Below are 15,184 nucleotides of genomic sequence, written 5' to 3'. Positions count from 1 at the left end.
TAAGAATGTGACAGTAATATAAGAACTCCAACTGTAATATATATATATATATATATATATATATATATATATATATATATATATATATATATATATATATATATATATATACATACCTTTACACTAATAAGTGTATGACCTTCTACTCTGATTTACAGGCTAGAGGACAGCGAAAATGCTTTTGTTTCCTCTGAGACAGTTGTTGAGCAGTCAGGAAATTTGACTTCCAATTACTCATTCTATTACATGAGTAACGATGAATTGAAGTTCCTGCAGTATCCAGTAAGTCAGTTTTCGTTGTTAAAAAAAGCTCTCTTTTTATAGTGACTGAAGCTTTTCCTTTTTCATTACAGAGAGCTGTATTCATTTCTGCAGTGCTAAGAATTGTTTAAATGTTAAATCTTGAGGCCCTGGCTCTCGCATGAGGTTTTTTTTACACCCTTCTGTTGAGACAGTAGTCCTAATGAAGCAAGAGCTATTGTGAATGGTTACTTTCAAAAAATGATTTTTTCTAACTGTGTATTCTGATAGAACGATTTATGTAAAGACACTTTTGGAATGGTACTCTTTTGTCAAGGTTCTGCAAAACTTGGTTCTCTTTGTTTGAAACATTGAAAAAAAAAAATGTTATCATTCGCATAACAGATTAAGCACATTCTGTAGAAGGAAAGAGTATGAGAACTTTACAAATTGAGTGGTTATTTTTGGGTGTGTGTGTGTGTGTGTGTCCTCTGATCTCAACATATCTCACTTAACATTCACCACGGATAAGTGTCGACGCAGCAAGTGTCCTGAGTTAGTTAAGTATAGGTATAATTTGATATGGTAATTATGAAAATTAGATACTTAATTTCTTTTTTATTAAGACCATGTCCGACAGAAAGCTGACTGTTGAATGGCCTCAACTAAGATGAGTTAGGTTTAAGCTTTCATAGAAGTGTCCACCCTGGATGGCGACTTCCAGAGCCATAGGGTTAAGTGCCATTACATATTTAGCTTGTGGATCTTTCCAGGTTTAGAAGATGAACAACTGAAAATCCATTTTACCAGTTATTCTCATACCCAAGATTTAATTTTCTGAGTTTACTGAAAATTTGTGGTTAATTAACAGTATATAGTGTCAAGAGCTAAACAGATACAAGTTGCTTATTTCTTTCAGGATTATTTGTTTAGAAATTCTGTGGGGTTAAATCACCATGACTTGCCTCTCCAGTGTGTGTAAATAGCAATATCTTTTTCTTTTGGATTTGTCTTTTTTATACAAAAATAATTTTTTAAGTTACTAAATGTCTCTTTTTCCACAGGAACCATACTCTAATGATGTAAATGTCGGACCTGGTTTGGTAATAATTTTGCCAATGTTGTTACAAGATGGAAATGACTCTTCCAGTTATTATATGCCATTGCTATTCATTGGGGAAGTGAAAACAGCGGCTTACCCAATCGTGCAGGTAAGAGGGCTTGTATATAATATAATACCAATGTTTTTTATTTTATCCTTTCTCTCACCAGTAGATGTTACATCAAATAGAAAACAAAAGCCTTTTATGATCAGGATGACCATAAAAAGAAGAAGAAGGAAAAAAGCTATAAAAAAATCAAGTTGCTCCTAAGTTCAAGTTCAATTTCCGTCAATCCATTTTCCAGGTTGAACAGTATTTCTTTTATGATCACGTGGGAACAACTTGTGAATGTGACTCGCCTCCTTGCTATTGCTCTTCTGAGACTCCTGTTGATGATCATCCACTTCAAATACCAGTGATCAAGAACGTCAGCTTCGTTGATAAGTACGATTTTAGTTTTTAATTGGGAAAAGGGAAAACTATTTTAAAGAGTTGAATGATGACGTTCACTGTTGAGACGAACTTGGGCGATCTTTGGATGGGAAAGGCTTGCTCCATCAAACTCATACTTCTGTTTACAAAAGTGGTTTTTTTTTGGCAAGGGGTGGGATATGACTTCAGAGAACTTGACTGTTTTAATATCGTGATACTCGAAATGTCATTTCCACTGAACAGTCCTCTAATCAGATGTGTTCAGCTTTACGAATGGTTGCAACAGCCTTCATTTAAGAGCAGTTCCATAACATATGTGTAACCATCAAAAATTATCAGATTCAACCAAAAACTCAGTCTTTGGGTTTTGGGCCTAAGCAATAAATGCCTTAGAATCTAACTTCAGCAGGCTGTTAAGCCTGTATTTTTTTCAAGTTCAGCATGAAAATATTTCACTCACTGATTTTGGAAGGAGAAAGACTCCATAATCAGAAGTAATTAGCCCTCTATCATGAGTTATGTTGAAAATGAGCCTAGTGCTGTTGGTCAAAGGAGTATTATGGTGGTCCTAAGAGTTGGGATGGCTAGTACAGGATCTCAAAGAAGAGCATTGGCTGAGGAAACTCAAGTACTGCAACAAATGGACAAAGAGTGGTGATTAAATGTTGAGATTAAGATTTATGATATAAAATTTAGACTGAAGAAAATTTTCATTTAGCATATAAAATTCTCATTTTGTATTTGTTTACCCTAAACAAACTCTACTGCAAGGAAAGATAGGTAGAGAGGAATATGTTTAATGTTAATTTCAGGGAGGCCAATGCTAGCAAGATAAACAGCCTGAATTTGACATCAGGAGAAATGAGTCCGCATTTGGAGATGCTTCTTGCCGTTCCTGTTCTTGAACGCAAATACTTCCTGGAAGAATATGTGCTGGACAAGGTAAGAAAACTGTCATTGACATGACTGGTACAAATGTGCAACTTGTTGAGGTGTTGCCTTAATATTTTTGCACAGTTATCTGCGAATTAAATCATTCATTTACTGAAAAACAACCATCCAAAAATATAACCCAGTATTTATTAGGTGACCATGTTATGAAGCAAATGTGATGCAACGAACATTTTAGGCGTCGCAGTGGTGTCTGTCACTGAAGCGTTATGATGGACTGTGGATTGTTATTTATTCCTTTCAACCATATTGTACAATACATTTGTCTGGAATAAGCTTTAGAGCAAAAGCATCATAATACCCATGGCTCTAGAGTTTTTGTACCTGGACATGCATAAAGACGAATGCTTTAGGTTAAGAAAGTACAGCAGGTATGTTTGTGCTAGTAATGCTTCTGTAAGTGTCAGAGTGTAGAATTTTACAGAGACGTTTCATTCTTGATTCAACTGTTGGACCATTTTTTAAATTTTGCTTGTAATATAACAATGAACCTTCCATTTTACTCTTGAAACGTTAATGCCTGTTAACAGTTGTTCTGTCTACAATGTTAAGTAATTCGTTGTGGCAGAAACACCTATTTACCAGAAGCATAGGCATATTTAGTAAGCAATTCATTATTTATTAAGAATAAATTATAGTGTGTTTCTGTCGCGTGGCTTTATGAACTTGCCGATTTTTTTTTTATTTTCATAATACAGATGGAAGGTGCACCTTGCACTTGTAATGCAACTTCAACAACAATAACAACTGAGAACTCAACTACTTCATCGATGTCAACAACATCATCTACTGAGAACTCAACTACTTCGTCTTCATCGATGTCAACAACATCATCTACTGAGAACTCAACTACTTCGTCTTCATCGATGTCAACAACATCATCTACTGAGAACTCGACTGCTTCGTCTTCATCGATGTCAACAACATCGCCATCTACTGAGAACTCGACTACTTCGTCTTCATCGATGTCAACAACATCATCTACTGAGAACTCGACTGCTTCGTCTTCATCGATGTCAACAACATCGCCATCTACTGAGAACTCGACTACTTCGTCTTCATCGATGTCAACAACATCATCATCTACTTATTCAACTAGTGCAAATACAACTTCAGGTATGTCATCTACAGCAGAAACTCCTACGTCAATATTAACAACAACTGAGACATCAGATACATTGTTTTCATTGATGTCATCAACATCGTCATCTAATATTTCAACTATACGTTGACGAGTGAAGGCACAACTTCAGCTGTGTCGTTTACGGGAGAAACTCCAAACACAACAGCAGCAACACCTGAGACGTCAGCTACTTTGTCGTCACTGATGTCTTCAACACCATCTACAATTTCAGTTACATTGACAAGTGAGGATACAACTTCAGGTACATCATTTAAAGCAGAAACTCTAAACTCAACATTGACAACAACTGAGACATCAGCTACTTTGTCCTCGTTGATGTCATCAACGCCATCATATACTGTTCCAACTACACTGACAAATAAAAATACAACTTCAGGTACCTCAGCTATGGCTAAAACTCCAAACTCAACATTGACAATTGAGACATCAATCACTTAGTCCTCATTGATGTCACCAGCATCATCATATACTATTTCAACTACACTGACAAGTGAAGATACAACTTCAGATATGTCATCTACAGCAGAAACTCCAATCTCAACAGAAACAACCTAGACCTCAGCTGCTTTATCGTTACTGATATCATTATCACCGTCATCACCTAAACTTTCAAATACGCTGACAAGTGATTCAACTTCGAGTATGTCATCTGTAGCAGAAACTTCAAACTCAACAGAACCTACAACTGAGAGATCAGATACTTTGCCTTCATTGCTATCATCATCATCATTATTTCCTAAACTTTCAACTCCAATGAAAAGTGAGGATTCAACTTCAGAAACTCCAAACTCAAAAAAAACAGCAACTGTGACATCAGCCACTTCACCTTCATGGGTGACATAATCAACATTATCCACTACTGCTTCAACTACAATGACTAGTGGAAATTTAACTTCAAGTATATCTTCTACAGCAGAAAATCAAACTCAACAGAAACAATAACTGAGACATAAGCTGTTCATATTCATTGATATCATCAACATTATCCTCTAAACTTTCAAACTACATTGACAAGTGAAAATTCAACTTCAGGTGTGTCATTTACAGCAGAAACTCCAAACTCAACAACAGCAGCAACAACTGAGACATCAACTATTTCATTTTCATTGTTATCATTATCAACTTTATCTACTTCTCTTTCAACTCCACTGACTAGCAGAAACTCCAAACAATTGAAACAACAACTGAGATATCATCAGCAACAATATTTTCTAAACTTTCAGTTACATTGACAAGTGAAGATTCAACTTCAGGTATTGTCATCCACAGCAGACACTCTAAGTTCAACAATATACACAGAAACTTCAACAGCATCAACATCAGTTAATCTAAAAGGGAACTGAAGAAAAATCATCTACAGCTAAAAATCGAAGTTTGACTTCAGTTTTTGTTCGATCACCTACAGCAGAAACCCCAACTTCATCAATATTTACAGAAATCTCAACAGCATCAATATCGGTTATTGAAAAGAGAACCAAGAAAGCATCACCTACAGATGACACTCAAAGTTCAGTTTCACTTTCAACTGGATCATGTACAGCAGAAACTCCTATACCAGCCATATTTCCAGAAATATCAACAGCAGCGATGTCATTTAGTCAAAAGGGAACCGTGGAAATATCAAATATAGCTGCCAATCCAAGATCAGATTCCATTTCTGTTAGTTCATCTATAGCAGAAACTCCAAACTAAACAATATTTGCCGAATTTTCAACAGCATCAACATCAGTTAGTAGAAAGGGAGCTTTGGGAACATCAACTACAGCTGAAACTCCAAGTTTAGATATAATTTCTATTGGATCATCTGTTACAGAAACTCCCAGTTCGACAATAATTACAGAAATGTCAGCAGCATCAGCATCAGTTAGTCAAAAGGGAACTTGAAATATATCACCTATAGCTGACAATCCAAGTTCAGATTTAGTTTCTGTTGGATTGTCTGTAGCAAAAACTTTCAACTCAATAGCATTAACAGAAATGTCAACCATATCAACATCAGTTATGCCAAAGGGCACTGATTAATTGTCATCTACAGCAGACACTCCAAGCTCAGATTCGTTATTAGTTGAAGTATCTACAGTAAGAAATCCAGCTTCAAAATATTAACAGAAATGTCAACAGCAACTGTATCAGTTAGTCAGAAAGGAACTTGGGAAACATCAAATTCAACTGACACTCAGAGCTCGGATTTACTATCTGTCAGTTCAACAACAGGAGAAACTTCAAGTTCAGTAATATTAACAGAAATTTGTACAGCTGACATTCCAAGTCCATATTCAAGTGATGTTGATTCATCTATAGTAGAAACTGAGAACTCAACTATACTGACAGAAATTTCAACAGCATCAACATCAGTTAGTCCAAATGGATCTTGGGAAGCATCTCATACAGATGAACCTTCAAGGTCAGATTTAATTTTTGTTGGATCATCTACAGTACAATCTTGAAACTTAACAAGATTTATTGAAATGCCAACATCGGTTAGTGAAAATGGCATCAGTAAAATATCATCTACGGGTCAACCATAGCAGATGCTTCCAACTCAGCAGTATTACAAGAAAAGTCAATAGCATATTGTTTAGTCGAAAGGGGACTGTGAAATCATCATCTACAATTGACACTTCAAATTTAGATTTAATTTCTATTGGAACGATCAAAGCAAATGCTTCAGACTCAGCAGTGTTAAAAGGGAAGTCAATAGCGTCCTTTTTAGTTAGTCCAAAGGGAACTTGGGAAACTTCATCTACAATTGGCACTCCAGGTTCAGATTCAGTTGCTGTTGGATCATCTGTAGTAGAAACTCCAAACTGAACAATATTTACAGAAATTTCAAAAGCATCAACATCAGTTACTCAAAAGGGAAATTGGGAAACATCAACTAGAACTGACACTCAAAGCTCAGATTCAATTTCTGTTGGATCATCTATAGCAGAAACTCCAAACTCAACAGGGTTAACAGAAATGTTAGCCCCATCAGCATCAGCTGACATTCTGAGTTCAGATTCAGTTTCTTTTGGGTCATTTTTAGTAGAAAGTCAAGTGTCAGCTATATTAAGAGGAATTTAAATAGCATCAACATCAATTAGTCCAAAAGGAACTTTAAAGACTTCACCTACAGCTGATACTCCAGTTTCAGATTCAGTTGCAGAAGCCCCAAAATCAGCAGCATTTGCATATTTGTCAACAGCACCAACATCAGTAAGCCAGAAGAGAACTGGGCAAACGTCATATACAGCTGACATTCCAAGTTCAGATTCGGTTTTGTTGGAACATCAGAAACAGAAGCTCCAAACTCAGCATTATTTACAGATGTTTCAAATGCATCAACATTAGTTGTTCAAAAGGAAACTTGGGAAGCATAGCAAATGACTCTCTGAGTTCAGATTCAATTTCTATTGTATCATCTATTGCAGAAACTCCAAACTCAACAATATCTGTAGAGAATATAAAAAATAACAAAGATACCCTCAACAACTAACACACCAAGCTCCTATTCAATTTCTGTTAGGTCATCTGAAGCAGAAACTGCAAACTCAGCATTATTGACAGAAATACCAACAGCTTCAACATCAGTTAGTCACAAGGGAACAGGGGAAACATCACCAACAGTTGCTTATCCACGTTCAGATTATATTTATGCTGGATCGTCTATAGGAGACACCTTCAACTTAATGTCTTTTGCAGAACTGTCAACAGCAACATCAGTTACGGAAACATCATCCACGTCTGGAACTCCAAGTCCAGTATCTTCTGAAGTAAGTGCACTACTTTTAGATCCTCATCAATTTGTCTTCTTCATTAATTCACAAATGTGATGAGTTGTCTATAATTTTGAATTTAGGTGCATTAGTATATAAGTTAAAGTTTGGTCAAATAGAACACCGTAATTTCTTTTTTTCCCTAAGCTTATCGGTAGAAATCAGATTTCTCCCAGATTCTCTGCCATTCTTACGTTCTGAAAATATATCAGCTTCCACAGTCGTTCTCAAAATTACCATAACCCCGTCCACTTTTGTGCCATTCAGCTCTGCCATTACTCTGTCTTTCACACACACACACACACACACACACACATATATATATATATATATATATACATATATATACATATATATACATATATATATATATATATATATATATATATATATATATATATATATATATATATATATATATATATATAAATATATATATATATATATATATATATATATATATATATATATATATATATATATATATATATATATATATATATATATAAACACAAGTTATAACTGTAGCCAAAGTCAGTGGGTCCATTAGCTCCTGAGTAACTGGCACCGTATTTAACAGTATGTTTTCAGTAATACTGAAGAAAAAATGGGTTTATAAAGTCTTGTCCCAACTTGGTAATAGTAAAACTTGATGGTACAGCCATAAAGAAATGGAAGGAGGCTGTCGGAAACACGAACTACTGCTCACCAAACTTGTTTTCTAAGGAACGTGAAAGAGATTTTGAGTAATCATAGCTTTGAAATTGAAAAGATCAAGGTCAGATTTTTTTTTACAAAGATTCCTGGTTTCCGTTCATCTAGACTCGGGATATATTGCCGCATTTTTAAATAACTTTTTCCATATGAGAGGAGAATAATGCAATACTGTGTTTGATCAAATAGGGAGTTTAATTTCTCATTGAAAAATTACACTGACCAGTCTCCATAATTCCTGTGTTCTTTAGAGTTGCAGGACATTTGATCCTTCAAGTTCTTCTATATGGAACTTAAATCATGACACACTGACGTGTTCTCAAAGTTAGTTGATTATACGTTATTTTTGATCTGGAACTTTTAGTCTTTACTGGTAATATGATTTTTGGTCTAAAAATTAGAATAGTCCCTTATGAAAATTATGCAAATTTCAAAAAAAAATGTATCACCTCCCCGCCCTCTTCCTAATTGTAAAATGAAGTTGCTACTGGTCTCTTTACAGTACACCCCCCGTATTCGCGTTCTCATGGTTCGAGGACTCACGCATTCGCGGGTTTCTCTGTGGAACATAGCTATCCATTTTTCGCGGAAAATTCGCCCATTCGCGGTATTCACTGAGAAATATTCACTAATTACTGTATTTTCATAAAATTTTCATGAATAAATGCACTTTTTGTGATAGAACTATTAAAATACTCAGGTATAAGCATTTTGCAGGGTTTTTCTTGGTTTAAGCTATCAAAACGGGCAGTTCTAAGTGTTTTTAGAGGGGTTTTAAGCATTCACGGACTTGACCTATTCGCGGGGGGGGGTGTGGGACGCATCCCCCGCGAATTCGGGGTGTTCACTGTATATAGATCTGAAAAAGTCCATTGGTGGGCAAGATTCGGAATCCAGCTGGTTGGTTATTGTGTATCGCTCTCGTCCAATTTTCACCGCACTTGAAAAAATGTTCTGAATCTTTTGACACTTACCATAAAAAAAGATAAATTTTCACACTACCTTAAAAAATGTATCTTCCGACACTACCATAAAAAAATATATCTTCCGACACTACCATAAAAAAATGTATCTTCCGACACTACCATAAAAAAATGTATCTTCCGACACTACCATAAAAAATGTATCTTCCGACACTACCATAAAAAATGTATCTTCCGACACTACCATAAAAAATGTATCTTCCGACACTACCATAAAAAAATATATCTTCCGACACTACCATAAAAAATGTATCTTCCGACACTACCATAAAAAATGTATCTTCCGACACTGCCATAAAAAATGTATCTTCCGACACTACCATAAAAAATATATCTTCCGACACTACCATAAAAAAAATATATCTTCCGACACTACCATAAAAAATGTATCTTCCGACACTACCATAAAAAAATGTATCTTCCGACACTACCATAAAAAAATATATCTTCCGACACTACCATAAAAACATGTCTCTTCCGACACTACCATAAAAAAATGTATCTTCCGACACTACCATAAAAAATGTATCTTCCGACACTACCATAAAAAAATGTATCATCCGACACTACCATAAAAAATTAATCTTCCGACACTACCATAAAAAAATATATCTTCCGACACTACCATAAAACTAAGTGCTGTTTGCATTGCTTCCTATACTTACAAGGATGATGACATTAATCGCAAATGCGACAGATCTTATATTTTAAGATTATCCCAATAGTATTCTCTTGTATAGGTATCATAGGCCTACAAGGTTCTTGATCTTTTTAGGTAAGATTGCTCGAAGTGATTATTTGTTTTTATTTTAAAAACTATGATACTTATGAGGTAAAGCTTTTGACCTTTGCCAGGAGGTATCCTATTCCATAATCTCCCAATAGATAAATTCAGTAAGGAAGATTAAGTGATATTCTTATCCCCATCGCTGCAAGAATTATGCAACTTGCATTTACAGTAGTGCTTTAATTCTGTGTACTTTTAAATCTGGAACAGTTTTTCTTCAGTATAGCATTATTAATGACAATGCTTTTAATTTTAAGAAGGCTGTAACGTTACAGTTCTCTACCATTGGTCTCAGTATATCTGATTTCTTGTGATGTTTATGATTATATAAAGTTATTGTTAATTAACTTAGCTATATTGTTCTTAATTTCTCAACTTCTAATCTCTACTGCTTCTATAGATTTTTTAACATAAAGGTATGCTTGGTACCATTTTGCCCTTGAAAGTCTGGTTATAGAAATGTTATCTCATTTTCAGTAATACTAGTAATAATGAATTATAAAAAATTCAGTCCACTTTCAGTGTAAGGTAGATATATATATATATATATATATATATATATATATATATATATATATGTGTGTGTGTGTGTGTGTGTGTGTGTGTGTGTGTGTATGCATAAATTGTCATTAATATTCAGTGCAAACATAGTAACCTTTTTATTTACATATTATTAAATTCATTAAATCTGATATTTTCTGGACAGATCACTTGCAATCCCAAGAAAGATCCCACTTGTCCTGCTACAGAAACTACTGTCAATACTACAGCGGAGTACAGCACCTCAGCTACAGAGTCCACAGTAAGTGTCAATACCACAGAGGGAGTGTGCGATCCCAAGATAGATCCCACGTGTCCTGCTACATCAACTACTATCAATACCACAGCTGAGTACAACACCTCAGCTACAGAATCCACAGTAGCTGTCAATGCCACAGAGGGAGTGTGCAATCCCAAGAAAGATCCCACGTGTCCTGTTACATTAACTACTATCAATACCACAGCAGAGTACAACACCTCAGCTACAGAATCCACAGTAAGTGCCAATACCACAGAGGGAGTGTGCGACCCCCAGAAAAATCCCACGTGTCCTGCTACATCAACTACCATCAATACCACAGCAGAGTACAACACCTCAGCTACAGAATCCACAGTAGCTGTCAATGCCACAGAGGGAGTGTGCAATCCCAAGAAAGATCCTACGTGTCCTGTTACATTAACTACTATCAATACCACAGCAGAGTACAACACCTCAGCTACAGAATCCACAGTAAGTGCCAATACCACAGAGGGAGTGTGCGACCCCAAGAAAGATCCCACGTGCCCTGCTACATCAACTACTATCAATACCACAGCAGAGTACAACACCTCAGCTACAGAATCCACAGTAAGTGCAGAATGTGCACCCCAGAAAGATCCCACGTGCCCTGCTACATCAACTACTATCAATACCACAGCAGAGTGCGGCTAAGAATCCACAGTAAGTGCCAAAGATCCGACCCCAAGAAAGATCCCACGTGTCCTGCTACATCAACTACTATCAATACCACAGCAGAGTACAACACCTCAGCTACAGAATCCACAGTAAGTGCCAATACCACAGAGGGAGTGTGCGACCCCAAGAAAGATCCCACGTGCCCTGCTACATCAACTACAACACCTCAGCTACAGAATCAAGTAAGTGCCAATACCACAGAAGTGTGTGACCCCAAGAAAGATCCACGTGCCCTGCTACATCAGTATCAACACAGCTCAACACCTCAGCTACAGAATCCACAGTAATCCAATACCAGAAGGTAACCCCAAGAAAGATCCCACGTGTCCTGCTACATCAACTATTATCAATACCACAGCTGAGTACAACACCTCAGCTACAGAATCCACAGTAAGTGTCAATACCCAAGAAAGATCCCACGTGTCCTGCTACATCAACTACTATCAATACCACAGCTGAGTACAACACCTCAGCTACAGAATCCACAGTAGCTGTCAATACCACAGAGGAGTGTGCGATCCCAAAAAGATCCCCGCGTGTCCTGCTACATCAACTACTATCAATACTACAGCTGAGTACAACACCTCGGCTACAGAATCCACAGTACTGTCAATGCCACAGAGGGAGCCCAAAAAGATCCCAAGAAAGATCCCACGTGTCCTGCTACATCAACTACTATCAATACCCAAAAAGCAACAACACAACACCAGCTAGAATCCGCTATCAATACCACAGAAAGATCCCCACGTACAACACCTCTGCAATACCGCCAAAAATATATGTTAATGGAACAGAGGGAGTGTGTGATCCCAAAAAAGACTCCACGTGTCCTGATACAACAACTACTATCAATACCACAGAAGAGTTCAACACCTCGGCTACAGAATCCACAAGAAGTGTTAATGTCACAGAGGGAATGTGTGATCCCAAGAAAGATCCCACATGTCCTGCTACATCAACCACTATCAATACCACAGCAGGGTACAACACCTCAAGTACAGAATCCACAGTAAGTGCCAATACCACAGAGGGAGTGTGCGATCCGAAGATAGATCCCACGTGTCCTGCTACATCATCTACTATCAATACCACAGCTGAGTACAACACCTCAGCTACAGAATCCACAGTACAGTGTCAATACTACTACAGAGGGTGTCAGCTACAGACCCAGTAAGAAAGATCCCCCAAGTGTCCTGCTACATCAACTACTATCAATACCACAGCAGAGTACAACACCTCAGCTACAGAATCCACAGTAAGTGTCAATACCACAGAGGAGTGTGTGATCCCAAGAAAGATCCCACGTGTCCTGCTACATCAACTACTATCAATACCACAGCAGAGTACAACACCTCAGCTACAGAATCCACAGTAAGTGTCCAATACCACAGAGGAGTGCGATCCCAAGAAAGATCCCACGTGTCCTGCTACATCATCACTATCAATACCACAGCAGAGTACAACACCTCTGCTACAGAAACCACAGTAAGTGTCAATACCACAGAGGGTGTGCGAAGAAGAAAGATCCCACGTGTTCCTCTACATCATCTACTATCAAAACCACAGCAGAGTACAACACCTCAGCTACAGAATCCACAGTAAGTGTCAGTACAGAGGGAGAGTGTGTGTTCCCATCAACTAAACACCAAAAAGATCCCAGATCCCACGTGTCAACTACTGTCAACATCTACTATCAATACCACAGCAGAGTACAACACCTCAGCTACAGAATCCACAGTAAGTGTCAATACCACAGAGGAGTGTGCGATCCCACAAGAAAGATCCCACGTGTCCTGCTACAACAACTACTATCAATACCACAGCTGAGTACAACACCTCAGCTACAGAATCCACAGTAAGTGTCAATACCACAGAGGGATGTGCGATCCCAAAAAGATCCCACGTGTCCTGCTACATCAACTACTATCAATACCACAGCAGAGTACAACACCTCAGCTACAGAAACCAGCTGTCAATACAACACCCCAGAAAGATCCCACGTGTTCTGCATCATCTACTATCAACACCACAGCAAGTGAGTACAACACCTCAGCTACAGAATCCACAGTAGCTGTCAATGTCACAGAGGGAGTGTGCGATCCCAAGAAAGATCCCACGTGTCCTGCTACATCAACTACTATCAATACCACAGCAGAGTACAACACCTCAGCTACAGAATCCACAGTAAGTGTCAGTGCCACAGAGGGAGTGTGCGATCCCAAGAAAGACCCCACGTGTCCTGCTGCATCAACTACTATCAATACCACAGCAGAGTACAACACCTCAGCTACAGAATCCACAGTAAGTGTCAATACCACAGAGGGTGTGTGAGGGGAAAGAAAGATCCCACGTGTTCTGCTACATCAACTACTATCAATACCACAGCAGTACAACACCTCAGCTACAGAATCCACAGTAAGTAGCAATACCAAGAGGGAGTGTCACAGAAGAGTGTCCTGCTGATCCCAAGAAAGACCCCCACATGTGTCCTGCCATCAAAAGAGTGTGTACCACAGCAGAGTACCACCAAGCTACAGAATCCACAGTAACTGTGTCCTGCTACACGTCAACATTACTACTATCAATACCACAGCAGAGTACAACACCTCAGCTACAGAATCCACAGTAAGTGTCAATACCACAGAGGGGAGCGACCCCAAAGAAAGATCCCACGTGTCCTGCTACATCAAGTACTATCAATACCACAGCTGAGTACAACACCTCAGCTACAGAATCCACAGTAAGTGTCAATACCACAGAGGAGTGTGCGATCCCAAGAAAGATCCCCACGTGTTCTGCTACATCAACTACTATCAATACCACAGCTGAGTACAACACCTCAGCTACAGAATCCACAGTAAGTGTCAATACCACAGAGGGAGTGTGCGATCCCAAGAAAGATCCCACGTGTCCTGCTACATCAACTACTATCAATACCACAGCAGAAAGTACAACACCTCAGCTACAGAATCCACAGTAGCTGTCAATACAATGTCACAGAGGAGCAAAGACAAGAAAGACCACACGTGTCCTGCTACATCAACTACTATAAGACCACAGCAGAGTACAACACCTCAGCTACAGAATCACAGTAAGTGCCAAGGGGAGTGTGCGATCCCAAGAAAGATCCCACGTGTCCTGCTACATCAACTACTATCAATACCACAGCAGAGTACAACACCTCAGCTCCAGAAAGACCACAGTAACTGTCAATACCACAGAGGTGTGCGATCCCAAGAAAGATCCCACGTGTCCTGCTACATCAACTACTATCAATACCACAGCTGAGTACAACACCTCAGCTACAGAATCCACAGTAAGTGTCAATACCACAGAGGGAGTGTGTGACCCAAGAAAGATCCCCACGTGTTCTGCTACATCAACTACTATCAATACCACAGCAGAGTACAACACCTCAGCTACAGAATCCACAGTAAGTGTCAATACCACAGAGGTGTCCTGCTGGTGTACCACAGCTGATCCCAAGAAAGACCCCACGTGTCCTGCTGTTCATCAACTACTATCAATACCACAGCAGAGTACAACACCTCAGCTACAGAATCCACAGTAAGTGTCA

The 15,184-nt window shown here is 38.2% G+C and overlaps 2 protein-coding genes across 2 annotated transcripts; one reads left to right on the top strand and one right to left on the bottom strand.

Annotated features, from left to right (window-relative positions):
* Positions 1-3,384: 3,384 nt before the first annotated feature.
* On the bottom strand, positions 3,385-5,858 carry LOC136851843 (uncharacterized). Its single transcript, XM_067126155.1, has 4 exons — positions 5,765-5,858; positions 4,448-4,777; positions 4,025-4,261; positions 3,385-3,809 (listed from the first exon to the last, which is right to left on the bottom strand). Exons 1-4 carry the CDS (start codon positions 5,856-5,858, stop codon positions 3,385-3,387), a joined length of 1,086 nt encoding a protein of 361 aa, XP_066982256.1.
* Positions 5,859-5,981: 123 nt separating this feature from the next.
* LOC136851842 (uncharacterized) lies at positions 5,982-15,178 on the top strand. Its single transcript, XM_067126154.1, has 12 exons — positions 5,982-6,274; positions 6,957-7,133; positions 7,379-7,625; positions 10,819-10,914; positions 11,071-11,382; positions 12,179-12,777; positions 12,999-13,205; positions 13,482-13,642; positions 13,763-13,908; positions 14,078-14,232; positions 14,550-14,698; positions 14,829-15,178. The coding sequence occupies exons 1-12, from the start codon at positions 5,982-5,984 to the stop codon at positions 15,176-15,178; spliced, it is 2,892 nt and encodes a 963-aa protein (XP_066982255.1).
* The last annotated feature ends 6 nt before the right edge of the window (positions 15,179-15,184 follow it).

Source organism: Macrobrachium rosenbergii, chromosome 24 (assembly GCF_040412425.1).
Source record: "Macrobrachium rosenbergii isolate ZJJX-2024 chromosome 24, ASM4041242v1, whole genome shotgun sequence".
NCBI classification, from domain to species: domain Eukaryota; kingdom Metazoa; phylum Arthropoda; class Malacostraca; order Decapoda; family Palaemonidae; genus Macrobrachium; species Macrobrachium rosenbergii.
The sequence above is the reverse complement of the archived record's forward strand: the minus strand, read 5'-3'. Positions and strand labels throughout refer to the sequence as shown.

Excerpts from the sequence above, each read along its gene's own strand:
- LOC136851843 (XM_067126155.1), bottom strand. The coding sequence starts at position 5,858 with ATGGTTGACATTTCTGTTAATGCTATTGAGTTGAAAGTTTTTGCTACA. Across the intron at positions 4,778-5,764 it reads ACTTGGATTGTCAGCTATAG|AAGATATACTTGAAGTTAAA; the intron begins GTGATATATTTC and ends TTTCTGCTGTAG. Across the intron at positions 4,262-4,447 it reads TGACGGTGATAATGATATCA|CCATAGCTGAGGTACCTGAA; the intron begins GTAACGATAAAG and ends TTGGAGTTTTAG.
- LOC136851842 (XM_067126154.1), top strand. The coding sequence starts at position 5,982 with ATGTCAACAGCAACTGTATCAGTTAGTCAGAAAGGAACTTGGGAAACA. Across the intron at positions 13,909-14,077 it reads CCTCAGCTACAGAATCCACA|AAAGACCCCCACATGTGTCC; the intron begins GTAAGTGTCAAT and ends GCTGATCCCAAG. Across the intron at positions 14,233-14,549 it reads CCTCAGCTACAGAATCCACA|CAGAAAGTACAACACCTCAG; the intron begins GTAAGTGTCAAT and ends TCAATACCACAG.